The sequence below is a fragment of the Chiroxiphia lanceolata genome, chromosome 18 (assembly GCF_009829145.1).
Source record: "Chiroxiphia lanceolata isolate bChiLan1 chromosome 18, bChiLan1.pri, whole genome shotgun sequence".
Taxonomy (NCBI): domain Eukaryota; kingdom Metazoa; phylum Chordata; class Aves; order Passeriformes; family Pipridae; genus Chiroxiphia; species Chiroxiphia lanceolata.
The window spans coordinates 14,569,246-14,590,904 of NC_045654.1; the positions used below are offsets into that span (position 1 = coordinate 14,569,246).

The following is a 21,659-nucleotide window of genomic DNA, read 5'->3' on the forward strand; positions in this document are numbered from 1 at the left end:
CCGGGGAATCATTCTGCCACACCAGCAAAGCATCGGGAAAGAAAAGGCCTATTACCTGCCTTCCATGTATCAGTAAAGAACTTCAACAACAGGCATAAACCACTAAAATAACAGTATAATTGACCTAAAGGAATAAGAAGGGAGGAGTGAAAGGAAGACAGGGTTTTTGCTACTTCCTTACACTGCTGCATCTTGATTCTGGGAAAGGGACAATGGGGGAGGAACAAGCCTGAAAACTGGCTTTCCATTCCTATAGAAAGGTTGTTCCTCGGGGAGGGAAAAAATAATTAAAAAAACCCCAAACATAACAGTACTTAAAAATCAGAGATTTGAGAGTGCTGGGGGCCTCATGGAGCAGCAGTGTGGACCTCTCCACAGAGCAGGCTCTTGGTGGAGCCGTGTCCCCCCTCAGAGATCATGGTCCTGGGGACACTGTGGGGGATAGGCATACGTTGTCTGAAGTCCAGCAAGGCGCAAACCTCAGAAGAAAACACAAATCTGAGCTGGACCCCATTTTCTTGAGTGCCAGTGCTACACTCAGGCCAACACCGCAGGGGTCAGTGCTGGAGGGACACGGGCAGAGCAAGGAAACGGCAGAAAGAGACCCCCGGGGCGGAGCCCCGTGTCACTCACCTCAGCCAGGCTGGCCCGGCGCTCACAGCGTAGGGAAGGTCCTGCTCAGCCCCCGACACCGCCGCCGGGGAGGGGCCGCACCCTCACGAGGGCTCGCTCCGTCCGTCCGTCCGTCCGTGAGGGGCCGCACCCTCACAGGGGCTCCGCCCGCCCAGGCCCCCCGGCCTTTCGCTGCAGCACCTGGGGCGGGCGCGGCCCCCGCGCCCAGCTGGAGCCTGAGGCACAGACATCCAGGGCTCCCTTTGACCTCAGAGAGCCCCAGAGCGGCTCCTTCGCCCCTCTCGGCCCCTCACAGTCCCTCTCGGCCCCTCACAGTCCCTCTCGGCCCCTCACAGTCCCTCTCGGCCCCTCACAGTCCCTCACGGCCTCTCACGACCCCTCACGGCCTCTCAGTCCTTCACGGTCCCTCACGGTCTCTCGCGCCCCTCACGATCCCTCGCGCCCCTCACGGTTCCTCGCGCCCCTCACGCCCTCGTGCCGCAGGCGCGGACGGGCAGGGCCGCGCGGGCCCTTCCGGCGCGCGGGGCGCCCGCGGCTGCTCCGGCCCTGCCCCTGTCCCGTCACTGCCCCCGTGTCCCGTCACTGCCCCCGTGTCCCGTCACTGCCCCCCTGTCCCGTCACTGCCCCTGTCCCGTCACTGCCCCTGTCCCGTCACTGCCCCCCTGTCCCGTGATGCTCCGGGGTTTGCTTTGCCCGGCACGGTCTGAGCGTGAGGAACTCCGGGGGCACAGCAGCATGCACCATACCCAGCGTAGAACAGAGAACATCAACCGGCGTCATTATTTTATTTCATTTTTGCTTCATTTCAAAAATAATTAAGGGACACTATAACCAGCAGTAGGCACATCAGTGGGGTTTGCAGTTTAAGTCTCTAAAGACCAGATCTCTCATGCCAAGTGCTGTTACAGGCACAGCCAGAGCGAGCCACTGGTCTCAACAACTCTTGGCTTCAGGATGAATATCTCAAAAACATTCAGGGCCCCAGTCTCACTCAGCTGAAGTCAGTATTAAAACTGTAAGAAGATTAAAAGGAATGCAGACAGGATAAAATAGGTGGGCTTCTAAACATTCTCTCCCTCCCTCAGAAGAACATTGGAAAAGATGCATCAAGCAAGAAGAAATTTTCTTTCTCTTTTACTGATGGGGGAAACCATGGCAGGAGAAGACTAAGTCACTCGGCCAAAGATTCTAAGGCAGTCTGTGGTAACACGAGGAAACTGTATTTCTCCACTGTCTTAGTCCTTAGTACCTTAACTGTTCACTGCCCACCTCTGTCCTCACCGGACCCAACACAACCAGAAGCATCGTGGGAAGTGTGGCTGAGATATTGTAGCATAGGAGGGATCAAGCTCTGTAGCCTTTAGGACCCTGTGAGCCATTCGAGTCAGTTCTGGTCACTGTAGTTTATGATTTCTTTAATCTACCAAACCAGAGCCACTTCCAGCTCAGCAAAGCAATCAACATCATGCTAAAGAGTTCAAAGCATTAAAAAACCCACAAGATTGGTTCTTTAGGAACACAGGCAAATGTCTGATAGTTCAAGTCCTGCTTTGGACTGCAGTCAGGATCAGATGTCCGCTCTGGGTATCACAAACCACAGGAGCTTGGCACATCATCCCCCAAGAGGAGGAGGGTCTTCAGTCTTGGGATGTTAATCATTGTTGTAGGGGTTTCTTGAAGAAGATACCCAAGGGTCAACCTGCTGGTGCAGTTCTCGGGTGGTGCTCCGGGCTTCAGCGGTCATCCTCCGAAATTTCTGCAGGTAAACAATGATGAAGATAACCAAGATACCCTGGAGGAAAAGGAGGATGAAGAGACAGAGCTGAGAGAGGAGAGCCAGGCTGCAGTACCAGTACTGGCACGTGGAGTTGACCTCGTCCTCTGTCAGGTAGGCAATGACCCGGTGCTGCAGGTGCCTCGGGGAGCTGCACCTCACATCCCGGTACAGGGTGCGGTTCTGCTGCCACTGCAGCCAGGAGCGCAGGTACAGGATGTCACAGGTGCATTCCCAAGGGTTGCCCTGCAGGTACACTACCTGCAGGCTCCTCAGGTTGTCAAAGAGCCCATTGGGAATAGAGGTGAGCCTGTTGTAACCGAGGTGGATAATTTCAGCTGAAGGACGGAAGGCAATGGGCAGGTTTGCTACAGTGAGGTCTTTCGAGGTGCAGTCAATAATGGTGCTGGTACACTTGCAGGGCACAGGGCAGGTGGGTATCACGAGCGGGAGGAAGCCAAGCAGGGACAAGAAGAGAATTTCCCTGTTCATCTTCACCTGCAAACACTTCCCTGGTGAGACTGAATGAGGTGAAGACCAGGCAAGTAGACACCACACACTCCAGGACTGACACCGCAGCCCCAGGTCTTTTGTTGGTTTGTTCTGAGGATGAGTTCCTAAAGTTGAGTGAATTTGGTGTCCTTCACAGGTGCAAGAGCTCTGAAAAGAACAAAATTAAAAGAGATGTGCAAAATCTTGGTCTCTCTTTACAGGAGAGAGAATGTTCCTGGTCTTCCAACCCTGTATTTGAGGAGGGATATGAACACATAGCTACTGGGAGGCTTAGCTGCAGCCATCAAATACATTTTCACTAGTCCTCCAAAGTGTACAAGAGCTGCTTCTATTTTCAGCATTAGTGGAGGTGAATTACTAGAGTAGCCAATAAAATTTCCGTCAAGGAATCAAAAACTAAAATATGAAACAGCTCATGCCTTATCATAGCTCTGAATTACCTGTAAGCAAAGCTTTGTTCATGCAAACTGTAAGAGGAGATTCAGAAATAAATTTACTGTTACCACAAGCGAAAAATAGCCTTTCCAGCTTTGGAAAGAAGTGATAAACAGTCCTTGGCCACAGAAAGGGTACTGATCACTGAGGGTGGAGGTCAGTGGAGTTTTCCATGGTAGTTTTGCTCCAGCAGGTGAATAATCTCCTTCTGGAGCTGTGACTGTGCTGCAAGACATGGGTCAATGAGGTGTCTTTACATTACAGCCTCGTGCCACTGCTGAGCACATGAGCTGCTATAATTCTCCAGGAGAACAACTACACATACCTGCAACAAAGCAGTGCTTCCCTGTGCTGTCAACCAAAGAGAAAAAAAGAACAGAAGGTAACTGTTGACTTACCAGAGTAGTACAATCCTTGCTTTCTCGCTGGCTTTACAGGACCAGAGGAAGGTCTTCAGGCAGCCCAGCCAGTGCAGAGTGTGCCCTGCAGAGCTGATCCCGGATAATGCCCTCCCAGCTGGCTGGCAAGATAAGGGTCCGGCTCAGCCCCGGGACCTCCCACACGAGGCCTCCCCCACGTCTGCTGCATGTCAGGGAAGCTGATGCTGCACTGAGCAAGTCTTCCCCAGCACAGGAGCTGGCACTGCCCACGAGAACATGTTTGCTGGGATGCTGACGGTACCGATAACTGTGATTCTGGGCCTGGCACACACACTGCACAGTCTCATGGCACAGCAACTCAAAATGCACCTCAGCTGCAAGGTGGCATTACTGGTTTGTACCACACTCCCTGAGCACTGTGGCCTTTGGTTTCCCATCTCATCAGGAAAGCTGCACTTGGCAGAGGGGTGAGAACTAGCACTTTTCCAGGTGCTGACCCTCGGGTTTCCCTTAAACAGGGACACAAATCTACTCCTACTTAGTAGTGAAAGATCTGCTGATAGAAATGAGAAAGACTGACCACGTGCTTTATTCAGAAGCTGCATTACACAAATACTCGAACAGGTAAGTCCAAGGGTCGAAATACATTTAGGTAGAATCTGTTCTCATGGCCATCACACCTTCACAGACAATTTTGTGCCCCCAGCCTGACCAGGCATTCACTGTGCTCCTCAGGCTAAGGCCACCAGAATTATGTTGTGAAACTGTTGCCCCACCGAGCACAACTCTGCTACCTTGTCCTGTGCACATCACACAGAGTAGAAATGATGAATGCCCTGAATGTGGTCATGCTGAGGAGAACTGAGGGTGAAAATAATGGCAGGATTTGGCCCTAGGGAAAATTTTTGATGCTCTAAAGAAAACAATTAAGCTTTAAATTTCTATGAAGTTGGGGCAGATCACTCCACTATGGTGGGCAGGCAGAGTGGGAAAGAGATCTTAGGCTAACAAACCAACCCAGTTTTTCCTGCAGGGCACTCTCTCCACTCGGGAGCAGCTCAACTACTGCAGGTTGGGTTTGCTCAGCAGACCTACCTCGTCTCGTGCCTTTGGTGCTCCGTTTATTCCCAGGCAGGCGTTCAGAGCTGACCCAGAGCCAGGCCCACTGTGCTCTGCAGGCAGCACAGACCTGGCAACGCTCCTCTGGCTACTTACAAACTGCAGTGCCTGGACTGGATCCTGCCCAGCTGCCCAGTGCTGAGTTAGACACCACTCCTAAGGGAAGCCTGAAGACAGAAGAACTTCAAGATCAGCTTGCTAGCTTCTGGCACAACCAGGCCAGAAATCCCATGCAGGAAGTCCTGCCTGGAGCCTGTTCTGACAGAATTAGATAAAAGGAGAAACAGGGTGAGTTTTACTCTCTCCTGCCCACAATGCATCACCAATGCTGCTGAAGAGGGCTGAAAATTAAACAGAAAGAGGTTGGGTTTTTGAATGTATTTATTTCACTGATCAATTCAGGTAGTAAACATTAATAATAATAACAATAATCATTTAATAAAATGGATACGTTTTAAAAGGTTTCATTTTTCTTTGTTCACAATGACAAAATGTTCAAACAGAAATTTACAAAAAAATATAATTATAATAACCCAAGAGATGGACAGGAAACAAAGAGCCTAGGAATGGAGCAGGGGGTGAGGAAGGTGTGTGGCAGGAGCAAGCCAGCGTTACAGCACAGCAGAGTCTGTGAGGAAGAGCAGGGAATGCCACTGCAGAGCACGAGGAGGGGGATCCCTCCCTGGAGAGGAGCATGCAGGAGGCTGCAGGGACTGCACAGGACCAGCACAGCACACGAGGACGTCATGCCCTGGCTCCATCCCCAGGCAGGCACAGGGCTGAGGGGGACCCAGAGCCCACTGCAGCCTGGGGCACCCGAGAGTGGGACACCACCCCTGCAGCCCCCACACAGCAGGACAGAGCTGGGCAGAGGCACGGGAATGTGCCTGGGGAGCAGGGATCGCACTGGGGCTGGGGAGGGTTGCGTGAGGGGAGGTGTTAAATTACTTTCCTATCCACACTTCTCGCTGCCAGAGCCGAACGGCCAAACCACACGTGTTCAGGAGTCTCTTCTCTGCTTACTGGGTGACTTGATGCCACAGTACTCCTTTCATAAACAGATGCCACCTTCCAGGCACCTCCCTGGTGCCCCCCAAAATCAGTCTCTAATCCCTTTCCAAGCAGCCCTCAAACTCTGGCCCTCTGTAGGGAGCCTCCCACACGGAGATGTGATGTCAGTGGTACTGCTGCCCCTCTGTAGAAGCCATCTCTGGTGCCTCACTCCTGTGTGCTTTTTCCTAAATGCAACTTGAACCATCTTTGCCAGCTGGTAGCCAAAGACTTCAGCTCTCTGTAGAGGACAGACTTGTGACTATCAACTTGATGTAGGAGCCACGTGCACTGAGCTGATGGAGACTTCCTCACCCAGAGGGACAGGGGGAGATCCACCCTCAGCAACCCTGCCTGCCTGTGACCAGTGTACCTGTGCTCTCACCAGCACACAGCACCTCTGTGCACAGCCTATAAGAGCTGGCAGCTGCTCTATGTCCTTGATAAAGGGAAAAAGTCTCCTTTATCTTCTAGGAATAAATCTGTTTGAAGGAGGAACATCTCCAGCTGGACAGGGCTCATTTGCAACAGAACATCCTCCTCACTAACAAGACTAGTGCAAGAAAAGAGGGGACAGGTACTTCAAGGTGTTCCCTGTTACACTAGCACAGAAAGCTGAGAACTCAGCAGACCTGCAGCTTTGGCTGGAAGCAAACCAGCTCCAGAAAAGCTGGAGGAAGGTTTCCAGCCACTCCACTGCTCAAGTAAGCACACTGCACAAAGAACTCCTTAGGCACCTTGGTCCTGCATGTTATTGAAGCCAAGCTGAATCCTTCTGCTCTCCTAGGCTGGCACTGCCACTTTTGAGCCCAAAATAGGGGAGAATGAAAAAAAACAACATTGTTAGACACTGCTCTTGCCCAGGTTGCACAGTTCTGCCAAAGGGCTTCCACCCTCACTCTGTCCTTCCACAGGGTGCCAGGGTCTGTCCCCTGCCCCTACAGCCCATGGCTAAGCAGAGGCTCTGTACAGTGAATAACTGGAACCAGCCAACCTACTCACCACCTCGACAAGCCCTGACCAGGACTTTAAAGCCCCATGGAGGAATCAGACAAATGAAGTGCCTAAGAACAGAATTTAGGGCCTGGCTATTCCTGGCCAACACTGTGCTTCCTACCCAGGGAGATCTACTGGGGAGATCCAGAGATGGAGGAGCAGATACAAAAGGGGAAAGGGGAGAGAGGAATCAGCCAAGGAGCAGAAGGGTCCAGCCCATGGGAGCACTCCCTGGAGTCAGAGAGAAGAGCCAAGTGTCTCCTCAGCAGCCCTGATTCCTGTGAGCGTGGCAGTGTTGCTGCTGAGCCCTGCCCTGTCAGGCACATCACACTCCAGGGCTCTGCTCTGGCTGGACTAGAGTTAAAAATACTGCAGGAAGCAAGAACAAGACAGGAGCTGCTGCTCAAAGAGTGCTCTTATCTCTGCCCAGCAGATCCACCAGCCTTCCCAGCATTAAGACAGGAAGAGCCCTGGACTAGGGAGGGGGAGAAGGGCTGAGTCCCAGGGGAAGGGCAGGGGAGCAAGTGCCAAGTCTGGTGGGCTGTGCTGAGCCCCAGGTAGTGACAATCCTACTCCTGCCACACTGATGGAACACCTGCCTGGACAGGCAGCCTGCAGATCTCAAGTACAAGCCTACAAAAACTGCCCCTTCCCCCAGGAGAAGCTCAGAGCCAGTAGTGTGCTCTGCAAAGCCTGGGGACAGGACACAGGTCTGCATTTGGGGTTGGGTTTCAGCCCTAGAGTTTCTACTCCAAAGCAGTCCTGGCCAAGCACTCTGGCTGCCACAGTGCTTTTCAGAGCAGACACTGAAGACACACTGCAGCTGGATGACCAGAGCTAAACCAAGAGATACCCTCACCCAGCTACTGCAGGGCCCTGGGGTTCATCTACCAACACCTCCAGCCTGCCAAGGAAGGAAACCATGGCAGTGAAGGTGCTCACTCCCATCAAGTCCTTGCAGGGAATAAACAACTCATCCTCTCTGCCAGAAAGATATAACTGAGAGTCAGAGAAGCGTTTTCTTCTAACCAGCCTTGAGAGACTCAGTCCCTTGCTGTTCAGTGCAAATATCCTGGAGCTTCTTGATAGGAAGAACAAAACCAACCAACTAAACAAAAAACCCATAAAAACCTAGACAGGAAACCAGGCAACCATCAGTACTCCTGAGCAGGTCAGGGCACAGAGGAACCCCCAGCCCAGCTCTGTGGCCAAAGCTGTCCCCAGGCTGAGACACCTGAGCAGGTCACACTCACAGGAGGGTCCAGCTGCCTTTACAGTGCTGGCCCCAGACAAGGGCAACAGGGATAGGGGCACAGCACCTCACTTGGGAGTAAACATTTACGTGCATTGACACAGAGAGTCTTTAAGTTTGTACACCAGAGAAACCAGGACTTTAAATACCAGAGCATTCCTAAACAAGAGATTAGTACATGGGAAAGGAGGATCTTTTTCTTTTTTTTTTTTTAGGATGCCTTAGAGACTTACCAGGCTAGTTTCTTTAAAAAAAAAAAAGAAAAAAAAGAAAAAAAAAGAATATTAAGAAAGAAATACACTTCAGTAAACTGTTAAGTGAACAGCCTCCTCCACAATCCAGGTGGCCGAAAAGCCAACATTGCTGCTAATAAATTAGAGGGTGCGGGTGCAGCTCTTGCCCACGAGTCTCTATACAACAGGAAACCTTTTCTAAACGTTCACAGCTCTTGCCAGGTCTTGTGGTCACTGGGGGATTCCCTCTGCCCTCCAGGTACCTGCCTCTCACTGATCCTGCATCTGCTGCTGCATCTTCTGCAGCATCTCTTGCATCCGCCGTAACTGCAGGAGACAGAGGAGAGAGTCAGGAAGGGACCTGCTGATCCTCACTGGGGCAGCCCTTGGAGCTGGCAAGGGATCCCTCAGGGAGCATTAACTCCTGCATGAGCACAGAGGCACCTGTACCTGGGGTGGAATGTGGCCACATCTCCCTGACAGGAAGCTGCAGCTTTCCCACCCTGCGGGCAGGAGCCCAGGATGGGGAAGGCAGGAGGGGAAGGCTCAGGACAGCCTCTATGGGGCAGCCCTGGAGAAACACCTGAGACTCCAGCTCCAGCACCAGGGAGGTACAGGCAGAAACGGGTCTCACCTCCTCATCCTTCATCTTGATCAGCTTCTCTGTCTCAGTGTCTGGTGTTGGCAGAGGCAGGATAGGAATGGGGCTCTCTATCCTGTTGTCCTGGGTCAGCTTGCTGGAGAGACAGAGAGAGGCAGAAACAGAGTCAGTCGTGGTTCAGGCTGGCTGGCTTTGGTGTCACCACACAGGCACTGTCACTGCCTGTGGCAGACCAGCCAGCAATGCAGCAGCATTCACCCAGCCAGGTGGAAGGGCTGGGGGCAATCCAGCCCAAAGCTGTGGGATACACTTGGATACAAAATGCGACCAAAATCAATGACAGTTTTCAAAATACAAGTGTGTGGGTAGCTAACAGAAAATCCAAACCAAGCTTACACTGAGAGCAAACACAGAAGAGGCTGATATTTCCAACCACCTTTTGTAATTGCATTGGCAAGCTGAGCAGAGATATTAAGAGACAATTTATCCAGCCTCTTTTGGCTCTTCTATTTGTGTGCCTACACACACACGTAGCATCAACACAAACCATCAGCATCCCTCCTGCACCACATGCTCACCGTGAGCCTTTTTTTTCCAGGAAGATAAAACCAGAGGAACAGTTTGATTGCTGCAGGTCTAGTAACAAAGCCTGCCCTCCTATTCAGGAGGTGGGAGGCAAGAAACAGCAGCATTGCTGTGAGGGCTGGGGGTGCACACAAGTGCAGGCAGGGGACAGAGAAAGCAGGTGACTTTCTTCCAGAAGTCAGAGGAGCTCTCAGTAGGTGAGGAGGGGATGACAGTAGCCACTGACATCTGGGCTGAAATTGGAACTTCGAGATGTCACTTGCAGGCGTTCACCACTTGGAGTCACCGCTGCCTCACCACTGAGACAATTCCAGCCCTGGAGCTTGGGGTCTGCTCCCAAAAGGACTCTCTAGAAAGGGCCCTGCTCTGGTTTTATGAGACTTGTTCATTGGCATGGAACTAACCATGGCGTGAGAAATGGTACCAAGCTGAAGCTCCTCCTGAGCTTAGCAATTGCTTCTGCATCATGCTCTTCTTTTAATAGACACACAGCCCACCTAAACAGCAGCTGTGACACTGCTCACGCAGCTCTAGCATTTAACATAGTTATTTTGGGACTCCATGCACTCACTGCTCAAACAAACAGGCCTGTCTGCTATGCAAAAGGACTGGGACACGCTGCGTGTCCAGAGGATGTGCCAACCTGCACGTCGGCACAGCCCGGGCTGCTCCCTGCTGAGGCACAGCCACTGCTGCTCTGACACAGGGCAGCACAGACACCCAGCCAGGGCTGGGCCTCAACAGAGCAACCAGGACCTGCTTGAATCTCAACCCTGTCACCAGTATATCAGTCATAGAAGGGAGAAGGAAAAACAGAGGTCTCAAATGAGAAACCCATTTGTGTTCTCCCTTCTGTTTTCTGATCATTGTGATTAAAGCCATGGAGAATCAAATGCAATGGGAAGACAATGCAGAGAAATCTTTGGAGACCTGTTGTCTTACTAATTGCCTGGGCTTTGTTGTCTGAGAAACAGCAGCATCCCAAGGGTCATGCTGTCATCTGGACAGAACTGCAGATGGTAGAACACCTTCCTCTTCAGCAATGCACACAGCTGTCAGTCACCAGACATGGTTTATCCCATTTTATTAGGCTGGATGTATTTCATCCACTGCCAGAAACACCTCTCCAAAATAATCTCTAGGCCTGTTTCCCAATATCTGCATGGGAAATCCTCAGACAGTAAAATGGGTTGTCAGCAGCATTCCCACCACAGGTTCAAAGGCTGTGGGAAACATGCTCGGATTTGCTACTTTAGTTCCCAGTGCCAGTGCCCAGGCTGCAGCCCAGCGTGTCCCCAGCAGACCCACAGCAATGAGCTGTTGTGAGACATCCCTCCCACCACAGTGGGGACCCACCTGGTCATCTGCTGGATGCACTGAGCTCGATAGTTCTCGTAGTGGACGTCGCAGGTGACGTCCTTCAGGTCGTGCATGTGTGTCCGGATCAGCATGTTCCGCAGCTTCACGAAGTCGCAGTGAGCCTGGTTCTCCACTGCACAACCAACCAGGGGAGAGTGTTTCACACCCCACCAGCTTACTCCAGGAAGCCCTGGCACCCAGGCTGGACTAAATCCCCATTCCAGGGCTCCTTCCTCATCCTCCCCCCACCCTCCCCCTCCACTGCCAAGCACAGCCTCCGTGATGCTCTGCAGTTCCAATGCTGAGGCCAGGCTGCTGAAGTCACTGTGCTACCAGGACTTTTTCTGGGTAACAGGATTAATTAAGCATGAGAGAGGATCCCAGGTACATGGGATGTCGCTGTTATGACCAGAGTGAGCGCAGCTGGTGCTGGAGGCAATTGCTTGTCTCATCAGAATTCAGGACTTATCAAAAGGCCCCTGTAGACAAAATCAGCCCCTGAGGGGCAAAGCCAAGAGCAGGATGGAGAGCTGAAAGAGCTGCTGCTGCCATGGGGAGCCTGGCTCCAGACAGCACTGTGGGCAGAGCTGTGCTGCCATGTGATCTCCTTCACTTCTCTGCAGGGCTGGGGGAAGCCAGCTGTGCCAGGCACGGGCAGTCACAGAGTTGATCCTATGTCAAATGCCAGCATCCCAACAGGCCCAGTGCCCTCTGGAGCCAGCAAGGCACCAGAGCCAGCAGCTGGGCAGCCAGCACCACCAGCCACGAGTGCACACACAAGCTTTTGGGATCTAAAGCTGCAAGGCCTAAAAGCAACAAACCAGCACGGGGGAGTCAGCAACAGCAGCAAAGCCATTCCAGGGCTTTATGTAATTTCTCCCTTTAGAAAGGAAGAAAGTTGGAGACAAACACATTGTGCATCAGCACAGCCTCCAGCCCAGCAACTCCAGCCCTTACAGGAGAGGCAGCAGAGGAAGGAGTGCAGGAGGGTTTAGCATTGTTTGGCTGAAGGCAATGGCTTCTCCCTGGAAACTAAATGGGCAATACCTCCCCCCTTAATAAGAAGCCAAATCCTAGTGCATAATAAAGCCCAGGTATTCTTCCATTCACACTGGAGCCTCTCTTCTTCAGTCTGTCGTGGCAGGTTTATTACTTCACTCCCAGTAACAGACCTCCTGAGCCACTCCCGGTGCCTCTGTCTCATGTCCCCTGCCACGTGCCAAAGGTGGCACAGACAGTGCAGCTCTCCCCTGCCACCCCTGTTGTAAGTGCCTCCCTCCTCACAGTGCCAGCCCCCAGGCTGCAGGCTCACCTTCCACAATGCCCCAGGGGTAGAGCCGTCCCCGGACTCGCTGGCCCTTGGCCTCCACCACGGTGTTGCTGCCGATGACGGCGAAGGGAGCGCTCTCCTGGAACAGAGGCACCGCTGAGCCCTCCCCTGCTGCCCACAGACCCCCCTCCAGGGCAGGCCCTGGCCCCGTGGGGCAGGAGGAGGAAGGTGCTGGTAGGAAAGGATATCCACACATGCCACCGAGCAGGACACCACCACTCAGCTGGCAGAGAAGATCCCAAGGCACTGGGACCTACAGGCAGCCTGATTCCCAGCCGGACTCAGCTCTCCTGGGGGAAGCTGTATCTCTGCAGGAGCCTGCATCCCTTCTCTAAGGGAAGCTCTACAAGGAAGCCAGAGCAAAGAGGCCGGGACACCGAGCAAGGGGGACAATGTGGGACAAGAGCTTGTCCAGGCAGGAAGGTACAGGCTGTGCTCCTCTCTGCTCAGAAGAGAGTCAGAGCCCATTGCTGCCCTCTGACAGGAGAAACAAGGCCATACTCCCTGCACTGAGGGCTGGCTCAGCCTGGGAGGAGGTCAGGACTGGGCTGCTGGGGCCTCCAGACATGCCTGTAGGATCATGTGTTCCCCCATGCAACTTATGTGTCACAGTGGTGCCTGTTCACTCGCAAACCTCTCCTTGCTGATGGCATCACTCATAGGTGCTTAGAAATGCTGCACAACCCAGCCTTTACCTTAAATATACAGGCTGGGGTAGATGGAGGAAAGGCTGACTGACACTGCCTGGAGGGAGAGCAGAAGTGCCATGTCTTCATGCCACACTGGACTTCATGGCACCAGTAAGGACATCAGCACCTTCTCCAGGCCACCCCCCACATGAGCCAAGGCTGTTCCCTGGGTATCTGTGGCACTGGCCTTTGGCACACACAGGGCAGCTCTGGCTCCTTCTGGAGCAACCCACATATCCACGGAGCCTGACTTCCCAGTCCTCTGCTGAGCAGGTTCCTTACCTTCAGCTCTCTGTCTTGCTGCTTGAACTCTTCATCTTCATCGGAGTCACACTCAGGAAACTGGTACACTTTAATGCCAAATTTGTCAATCTCCTCCCGGATCTGTGTCCAGGCAAGACAAAACCAAAAGGATTTAGAAGTGAACAATACAGAAATACTGGGTTTATTCTGTTTGTGCTACCATGGGTTTGTTACAGCCTACAGATAGCAAAAGGATTTGATGTTACTTCTAGAGTTGGCCTCTCTGCTGACACTACCTCCCTTGTCACAGCACAGCACTGCTGCAGCTACATGTGCAGGTACTGTCTGTGCATATATGTACCTATACACACAAACAAGCTATATATAGATATCTATCTCCCCTCCCTCCTCAGCCCACTGGATACACCCTGTAGAGAAAGAGCATCTCACCCTCTCCTTTAGCTTCCGGATCTCGGAGGGGATCAGGCAGTCAGCTTTGGCAATCAGGGGCACAATGTTGACCTTCTCATGCAGAGCCTTCATGAATTCAACATCCACAGGCCTCAGCCTGCAGCAGGGATGAGGAGAGACACAGTTAGGAAGGACACATTGGGCAGCTCCCCCTGCAGCCTCTCTCACCCCCCCAGCACAAAGGACAGCAGTGACACAAGGGCTGCAGCAGCACTGGGACAGCCTCAGCCATGGCTGTACCCTCAGGAAAGCTGTCTCCAGTTTTAGCTGCTGAACATCTCACAGAGACACAGGCTGGGTATTGGCTCCCTTGAAGGCCAAACACTGCCCAGGCCACAGCCTGGGGTCTCACTCCAGCTGTCCTGTGCCATGGGCAGCCAGCACAGCCCCTCTGGCTGCTGCGGGCGAGGCTGAACGTGAGCCAGCACGGGGCAGGGACCCAGGGCAGCTCAAAACTCCCTTTCCTATGCATCACTCAGGCTCAGCCAGATAGGAACACACAGGTCTGTGTGGCATTGTTTCTTCTGATTTCCAGAACAGGCTGTAAGGCCCGAGGGAGATCTGCTCTGCCTGATCACAGGCAGCCTGTCATGCCAGCGATTGGGGGTGGTGTGATGCTCGGCCGAGGGGGAGCATCCAGACAGCTCTTCTCCTGTGCCAACAGCCCTGACAGTGGACAAGCTGCTGCAGGGCAATCCTGGGGCACAAGGGTCTTCCCTCTGGACTGAGTCACCCTCCAGGCCTGGAGTGTGGGCTCTCACCCGTGCCCGAAGGGAGAGATGAAGTAGAGGCAGCAGTGCACGCGGTTGTCCTGGATGTTCTTCCGGTTCAGGCCACTCTCATCACGGAAATACTGCTCAAACTGCTGGTCAATGTAGTCAGTGATGGGCTTCCAGCTGGGAAGGGCAATTCAATCCAAACAAAACCATGAGTTCAACGGATCAGTGTCTCCTAGAGACTCTGAAGCCAAGGACTAGAAGGAAGGCAGCAGTGCCCTGCTCACCACTCAGTGTTGTTAACAGCATCTCCAAAGCCTGGCGTGTCCACTATGGTCAGCTTCAGTTTTACACCCTTCTCCTCAATGTCCACCGTGTGCTTGACGATCTCCACTGTTTGATTGATTCTCTCTTTGAACAGGAACACGTGAGTTAAAGCCAGGCAGCAACACTGGGGATCCCCTCTCACGGCCAGAACAAGCCCACTCCCTCCTTATCACTGAGCACAGGGACTAACATGGGTCTCAAAAAACCCCAATCATCCTCTAAGGAGCCTCAAGGGAGTGGTACTATGGGAGGCCAGCAGCAAGCAGGTAGACTCCAAGAAGATACCCAGACCTCTAAGTGCCTGCAGCCCAGCTGTTCTGAACATCTGGTCCAGTCACTGGGGAAGGGAAATCCCTACCACTCTCCAGCACCCAAGAACTAAAGACAAATCTCAACATCTCAACCCAAAGGGTTACTGCTTGCTTTGCAGCCTCATCTTCCCTTCATAGGATAGAAGAGGCCTACAGCCAAACCATTTTGCTGGAATAGCACAAACAAGAGGGCTGGGATCCAGACGAGCCTGTAGCTGCTTCTGAAGCAAGGAACTAAAGTACTAGTCCTTAAGACAGACCCATTCACCCCTCTCTGTCCCCAGCTTACCCTCTGCATTGAGGAGCTTTCTGTCTTTGTAGAGGTCTGTCAGGAACAGGCTATTCACCAGCGTGGATTTGCCCAGACCCGACTCTCCTAATTGACAGAGCACAAAGAGGAGGAGGAAAAAGCAAGCAACATGACCCTCTAATTGACTTACAAATGAAACTCTGAATGAGGCTTTGAATCCCGAGCCAGAGGAAGTGAGAGAGACGAGCTGTCAGGAGCTATTTATTGGCATTACATTTTTCCAGCAGTGGGAGGACTTTTGCTGCAAGATGTCTCAATCCTTGTACAAATGTGATCTCCCAGCTCCCCCACCCTCTCTCTCTTTCCTTTCCCTTGGTCCCTGTCTGGCCCTGCCTTCCCCACCCAGAGCAGTCCCTGTTGGTAGAGAAGCTTGCTTGATTGGGTTGTGAGGGGTCAGGAGGGGCCTGTTCCTCCTGGGGGAACTGCCACAGCCTGGGGAGGAAAGCAAGGCCTGAGACAAGGACCAGAACAGAGTGAGGGGAGGACTCAGGCACTGTGGGAGCACCTAAGGGGAGTGAGGAGAGCTGGTTCCCTCCACGTACCCAGCCCCCTCTGCCCATGGGCAGCCTCACCTGCAACCATCAGGGTGAAGTCGAAACCCTTCTTCACGGATTTCCGGTGGACCTGGTTGGGCAGAGTGGCAAAGCCCACGTACTGCTTCTCATGGTCCTGCAGGGCAGAGGGCATGGCAGCAGGTCAGGGTGTGCCACCCCTTCTGCTCGAGCCTCACACAGCCACGGGGAGGGGGACTGGGGCAGAGCCAGGGGCCGGAGGAGAGGCCAGTCCCTGCCCTGGCTGCAGTGCGGGCACACACCTCCTCTGGGCTCAGGGACTCTGCCCTTCCCACAGGGGGGACAGGGGGACACCCCTCCCAGCCACAGCCCTGCTCAGATCAGCTTCCCAGCATAGAGAGCACAAGGGAAAAGCACATCCCACCATTCCCAGGAGAGAGCACATCTGGGGCTGCTGCTGACACACCTTGCTTCCTCTGCTTCCTCTGCACAGTCGAGGGCACCCTTCACAGCAGGGTCACCAAATGCCACCTCTCCCCAGGTCCTTTCTACATCCCTCCCTCCAGAGGCACATGAGGTACATGATGGAGAGCTCTGTAATTAGCTCCCTGGGGCTTGTGCTGTTCTGAGCTGTGTCTAAAGGAGGGTGCAGTGGCTCAGCTTCTGCTTGACCTGAGAGGGGATTATTTCTTGCTGTGTCACAGCCACTCCTGGCTGGGTAAGAGGAAATCCTGAATAATCCCTTGTGTTATTTCTGAAGAGACTGAAGTTCAAGGAGCATGGGAAGCGGGAAGATGTGGAAATATTGATAACACAGCTGAGATGCTTTTGGTGAGGGTATTCCATTTAGTATTATAGGAGTGTTACCTACTGCCCAACCACCCCCAGATGCTGTCATTGAGTGCTCTCTCACAGCACAAACCCAAAGCCACCCCACAAGCCTGGCACATGCTCTGTACAAGCACACTAAGCCATTCACAAATGCTAGAGACACAAATGCTAGAGACACGACAGACTTTTCAACATTACTGAAAATAATCATACCCCTGGGATCCACACCACAGAAAAATCCACGGAGCCAGGAGTTCCTCAAACCAGCCCCAGCTCCCACTCAGCCACGGATGCCTCCAATGGGACTGTCCTCACCTGTCCTCCAAGCACAGCAGGGAAGGCCTCTGTTCCTAAGCATAACTATATTCCTGGGCCACACACTAAAAAAACCCACAAAGTACAGTCCAGTGTGCTGGGCTCGGGGCAGTGCTGACTTGCCTTTATTTCCACACTGCAAGTGGACAGTGCCACTCCTGAGCAGGTTTGGTTTGGGTCTGACACTTGGTCATTCTACCCTGACAAGCAGTGACTGTGGGCTCTGGTCTCCCTCCCCTCCCTCCCTTGCTGACATAGCTGAAGCAATGCTGTTTCACCAGCACACAGTGCAGAAGGCAGGAAGGGACAGAGAAAATGAAGTTAGAGAGAACGGGGGAAAATTACAGAGTGCCCCAAGTGCTCTGGCAGCTGGAATGGCTGAGCTGAAGGGCAGGGACATCCCAAAGCAGCAGTGCAGGGAGCAGCAGTGAGACCCCGGGGTGAGGAGGGTGACGAGCTGCACGTAGCAAAGCAACACCTGCCTGGAGAACACTGTGAACTGCCACCCAAAAGGCTCAGCAAAGGGCAAACACAAGGTGTGCAAAGCAGAGCGAGAAACATGATAACGGCAAGGTCCCAAAAACAAGAAAGAAGAGGCTGCTTCCAGCCTGTGTCCCCTGGTGCCAGGGCTGTGTCCCAGCTGCTTTGCTTCCCAGTGAACACATCCACCAACACAACCAAAGGGGACATGAACAGCCCCCACCTCGCACTGGAAGGTACAGTGTTTCCCAGCAAGCACCACAGATATACAACATACTTCCCTTTGTGCTTCTCCTGCCCTGACCTTTACCAGACTTTGGAAAGACGACGATCACCTGCTCTCTCTAGCGACCTGACGTGAAATAGTACTAGTCCTGTGCTAATAAAACCAGAGCTGAGGTGCAGGGTGTGCTTCTCCTCTTTCCTTTGGGTTTTAACCTGGATGACTAAGGGCTGGCAATGGAGACTCTGGGGCAACTCCATTTACTTCTGCCAGGTGTAACTGGCTGAACCTGATCTCTCATTTCTGTTCAGCCCAACCAAGACAACATGGATTTACCATTCCTCTGGGTGCCTCCCCACAGCTTGGAGGAATCACCACATTCCACATGAGCAAATCCCAGCTGGTGGAGGACACTGCCCTTCGCTCTTGACTCACACAGTCATTCCCCTCACAGAAAGGAAGGTCAGTGCTGAGCCCAACACCAAGAGAAGAGTTCCCCTCACTGTGGGAGCCAGCCAGAGCTGCAAGGGGAAAAGCCCTGTCCTCAGCCAAGTCTCCCTCAGAGCAGCCATAGGTGTACTGCAGAGTCCTGCTGGGGCTGATGGCCAGCGTGTCTGCCAAGGGCAAAGGCAAGAGATCCAGGAGAAACTTGAGGAGGGATCCCCTTCTTACAACAGCCCTCTCTCATGGACAGCAGTGTGGTCCCTGCACCATGGCCAGCCTTGATCCACGGTTCCTCATCAGGGCTTTGAGGCACCCGATGTGTGCTCCTATCCCAGCCGTGTTCAGGCACGTGCCACTGTCTCTGCCAGTGTGCCAGCATCAACAAAGCACTTAAGGAGCCCAGGGACCCTCCTGAGCCCAGTGTGTGCCTTGCTCAAAGCTCTACACCACTCACTACCTCTGTCAGACTCAACAAGGGCAGTGTATGCAGTGCAACTGTGCACGGGATGGAGAGCACTGAAGAGAATATAGAGGCCTGTGAGGACTACTGAAGGAGGCAGGAGGCTTTCTGGGTTGTGAAAAGCTAAACCCCACTAATCAGATGAGAGACCTGGACTGAAGGAGTTCTGGAGGCATCACTGCCCCCTCTGCGTGCTCTCAACCCTCCCAAGCCAGCTCCCCTCACGCTGACAGAAGCCAGGACAGCTGGTCACGGCACCACGCTTCCCTTCCAGCTCCAGCTGTCGGGAAAGGGCCCGGCCAGCCGAGCCAGCAGCACTCTGGCACAAGAAGCCCCTCTCCCCACTGCCAGCTCCATGGAGCTGCCTTTGTTCCTGCTGGCATCCCGCTCCCCCGTGCCTGGAAACGTGCCCCATGTACCACAGCAGAGGCCACCGAGAGCAGTGGCCAATCTTTGGGACTCTGTCACAAATCAAAGCACCCAAGGCCGAGCAAACCACACCCGTGCTCTCCCTCAGCACACATCCTGGTTTGAGGACATGACAGCAATATGTCACATCCTCACATCCCCCAATACCCGGTGAGGTGGCCAGGGCTGCCTGGCAGGCAGTGCTCTCCCTGGGAGCTCAAGCCAAGCAACAAAGCCCGGGTGGGTTTGTTGGAGAAGCTATCCCGGTATGGAGGTGTTGGCAGTGCTGTCTGTAGCTCCAAGGCAGAGCACACTGCACAGCCTCCATCACTCCTGTCCTTCCCAATCCCCTCCTCATCTCTGTGGTGGAGATGCTTTTTAAAACAACCCAGGACTCATGTGACTTCTCCATTCAGCCAGGGGATAAATGGGGCCTTGCTGGGTATATTCAAAAGGGCTAAAACTGAACACGATGGGACCACAACGAATCTGAAGAATAGCCCCTATCAAGGTCTGGAGCAAACGCCAGAAATGATGGAGCTGTGCTAGGATCCTGCTGCTTCTGGCTCCGCTTCTGCAGGGGGAAGGGGCCTGCCGCTGTCCCAGCCTGCAGCACAACCTTCCAGCTCCTGCCGGGCCCTTCCTGCAGCCGCTCCCCCGGCCAGGCATGGCCCCACATCCGAGCCAGCCCAGCCCAGCCCAGCCCGGAGGGAGCCGGACCCTCCGCGTCCTTTCACCGCACAGAGCCACCAACAGCCCCCGGGCATCTGCCGCGGACATCTGCGCCTCGGGCCTGGGGCTGAGCAGCCTCGGCAACCACTCGCCCACCAGCACTCGCTGCAGAGAAGGAACGCGGGCCAGCAAAGCACGGCATTAACACGCTGTTAATTAACACAAACCAGACTGCGTGTGGGCACACGGCGCTGCCTCCCGCCCTGAGCCCCCCCAGCGCACAAACGCCATTCGCGGAGGGAATCGCTGCACCAAATAACCAAAATGTCGCACATCTCCGGCTGCGCCCCTCGGCCCCGCTCCCCGGGGGCTGCTCCCCTGCCTCCCGTCCCCGCCGTCCCTCCCTTACCAGCGCCTTGCCGCTCCTCTGCTCCTCGCAGGGCTCATCCTGTGCCGCACACGCCTGCTCGGGCACCATCCTCCCCCCGTGTCCCGCTGCTCCCCGGGTCGCGCAGCGCTATAAATACCCCGTACCTTCAGCCGGCCCGGGTGGCTCCGCGGTGCCTGCGGCCGCGGCGACAGCAGCCGCTCCACCAGCCGCTCCTGCAGGATGATCGCGTCCATGAGCGCGGCCGGCGGGACGGACGGACAGCCACCGCGGGCCAGCCGCAGCACCCCAACCCATGTGTTCCCTGCCAGCCCTCGCCAAATCCATGCGGCAGCCCCCCCGCCCACGCGCGCACACACGCGGGGCCGGCTCGGCCGCGGTGCCGAGGCGAGGCGGAGAGGCGAGGAGCGGCGGGGGAAGGCTCCCAGGCTCCCAGGCAGCTGCCCGGGATTTCCTGCCTCCGCCTGTGCCGCGGGAGGAGCCTGCGGGAGGACAGGACAAAGGCCAGGGCGGCCGGGCCGATGTCGCCGCAGTGTCCCGCGGAGGGGCCGCGCACGGGCCGGATGCGGTCCCTGCCAGAGCCCGGCTCCGCCTGACAGACGGGCTCGTTCAGCCGCGGGATTTCAGTAGGGATCCTGCCTGACGCAGCCGAGACAAAGGTTTGCTGGAGGAAACCTGCTCTCACCAAAATATGCCGATTATGGCTGTGTGAGTGAAGGTCTCAGCGGTCCGGAAAGCTCCCAAAAAGGAGGGCCCAAACGCAGCCCCCAGATCCTAGTCTTGGTTGATGGGGATCTGCTTCCACACAGTGCAGGTTCATCTGTTGTCCAGACTCTATTGCAGCCTCATCTCTGAATCCAATTGGAATAGCAAATTGGATGTATTCTGGACCTTACAACCACCCAACCTTTGAAGACATTTCAGAACAAGGAAGTATCTGCGTGTTTGTTAAGCAGACAAACCCAGCACACCACAGAATTAATTTAAACTTCAAGTCTGGTTTCTGAACCTACCTATAAGATCTGCTTTCCACCTTTCTGTGCAGCCATAGAAACCAACTGGAGGGTAATACCACAGCATGTATAATGAAGTGACAGGAGATGACGGCACTGGTGGTGCTGGAGGAACCTGTCCCTTGCCACACAGCTTCCTGAGCAACTTTCTGCTCACCAATGGGAAGGACACATTCAGCCGTACTCCTGCCCTGCTCCCAGAGCTCCCACTGCTGCTCTGGGAACTGCAGGTCTCTGGCAGTGGCTCCACAGAGCACCTGACTTGCAGGGTCTGCATTGGTCACCCTGGGGCCACAACCCGCTGTCTCCACCACGCCCCCAAGTGTGGCTGGCACCAGGTTCTGCTACAACGTACTGAGTCATACAAGGTCCAGTGGCCTGAAGTCTGGAGGCAGCTGAGAATGGAAAGGTCTTAGATATATACCATATGCTGAAAAAAAGGAAAGAAGAGGGAAAAAACCCCAGTGTTTTACCTATGCTGCCATCCTGCAAGCTGAGGGAAGGCAACGTCACAGGCACAAGGTCCTAAAGGCTGAGAAAAATAAATGAAGGAGAACTGGGAAACACTTCCAGAGAGGGAAAACTC

At 54.2% G+C, this 21,659-nt stretch overlaps 2 protein-coding genes across 5 annotated transcripts in view; both read right to left on the minus strand.

Moving 5' to 3' along the window:
* Positions 1-1,396: 1,396 nt before the first annotated feature.
* Positions 1,397-6,913, minus strand: GP1BB (glycoprotein Ib platelet subunit beta). Its single transcript, XM_032705571.1, has one exon. It carries the CDS (start codon positions 2,897-2,899, stop codon positions 2,285-2,287), a length of 615 nt encoding a protein of 204 aa, XP_032561462.1. The 5' UTR covers positions 2,900-6,913; the 3' UTR covers positions 1,397-2,284.
* SEPTIN5 (septin 5) overlaps positions 2,669-21,659 on the minus strand; it is a 44,263-nt gene continuing 25,272 nt past the window's right edge. For 2 of the 4 annotated variants that reach the window (XM_032705568.1, XM_032705569.1), the window contains 10 exons: positions 15,900-15,996; positions 15,307-15,393; positions 14,667-14,790; positions 14,425-14,559; positions 13,643-13,760; positions 13,232-13,333; positions 12,243-12,339; positions 10,928-11,063; positions 9,020-9,122; positions 2,669-8,712 (listed from right to left, as the gene is read on the minus strand). In XM_032705568.1, coding sequence (XP_032561459.1) covers positions 8,656-8,712; positions 9,020-9,122; positions 10,928-11,063; positions 12,243-12,339; positions 13,232-13,333; positions 13,643-13,760; positions 14,425-14,559; positions 14,667-14,790; positions 15,307-15,393; positions 15,900-15,996 — 1,056 coding nt within the window. In that variant the 3' untranslated portion in view covers positions 2,669-8,655. Of the gene's footprint in view, positions 8,713-9,019; positions 9,123-10,927; positions 11,064-12,242; positions 12,340-13,231; positions 13,334-13,642; positions 13,761-14,424; positions 14,560-14,666; positions 14,791-15,306; positions 15,394-15,899; positions 15,997-20,081; positions 20,181-20,206; positions 20,512-21,659 lie in introns of those variants that run through there. The other 2 variants (XM_032705566.1, XM_032705567.1) reach the window with 2 other exon arrangements.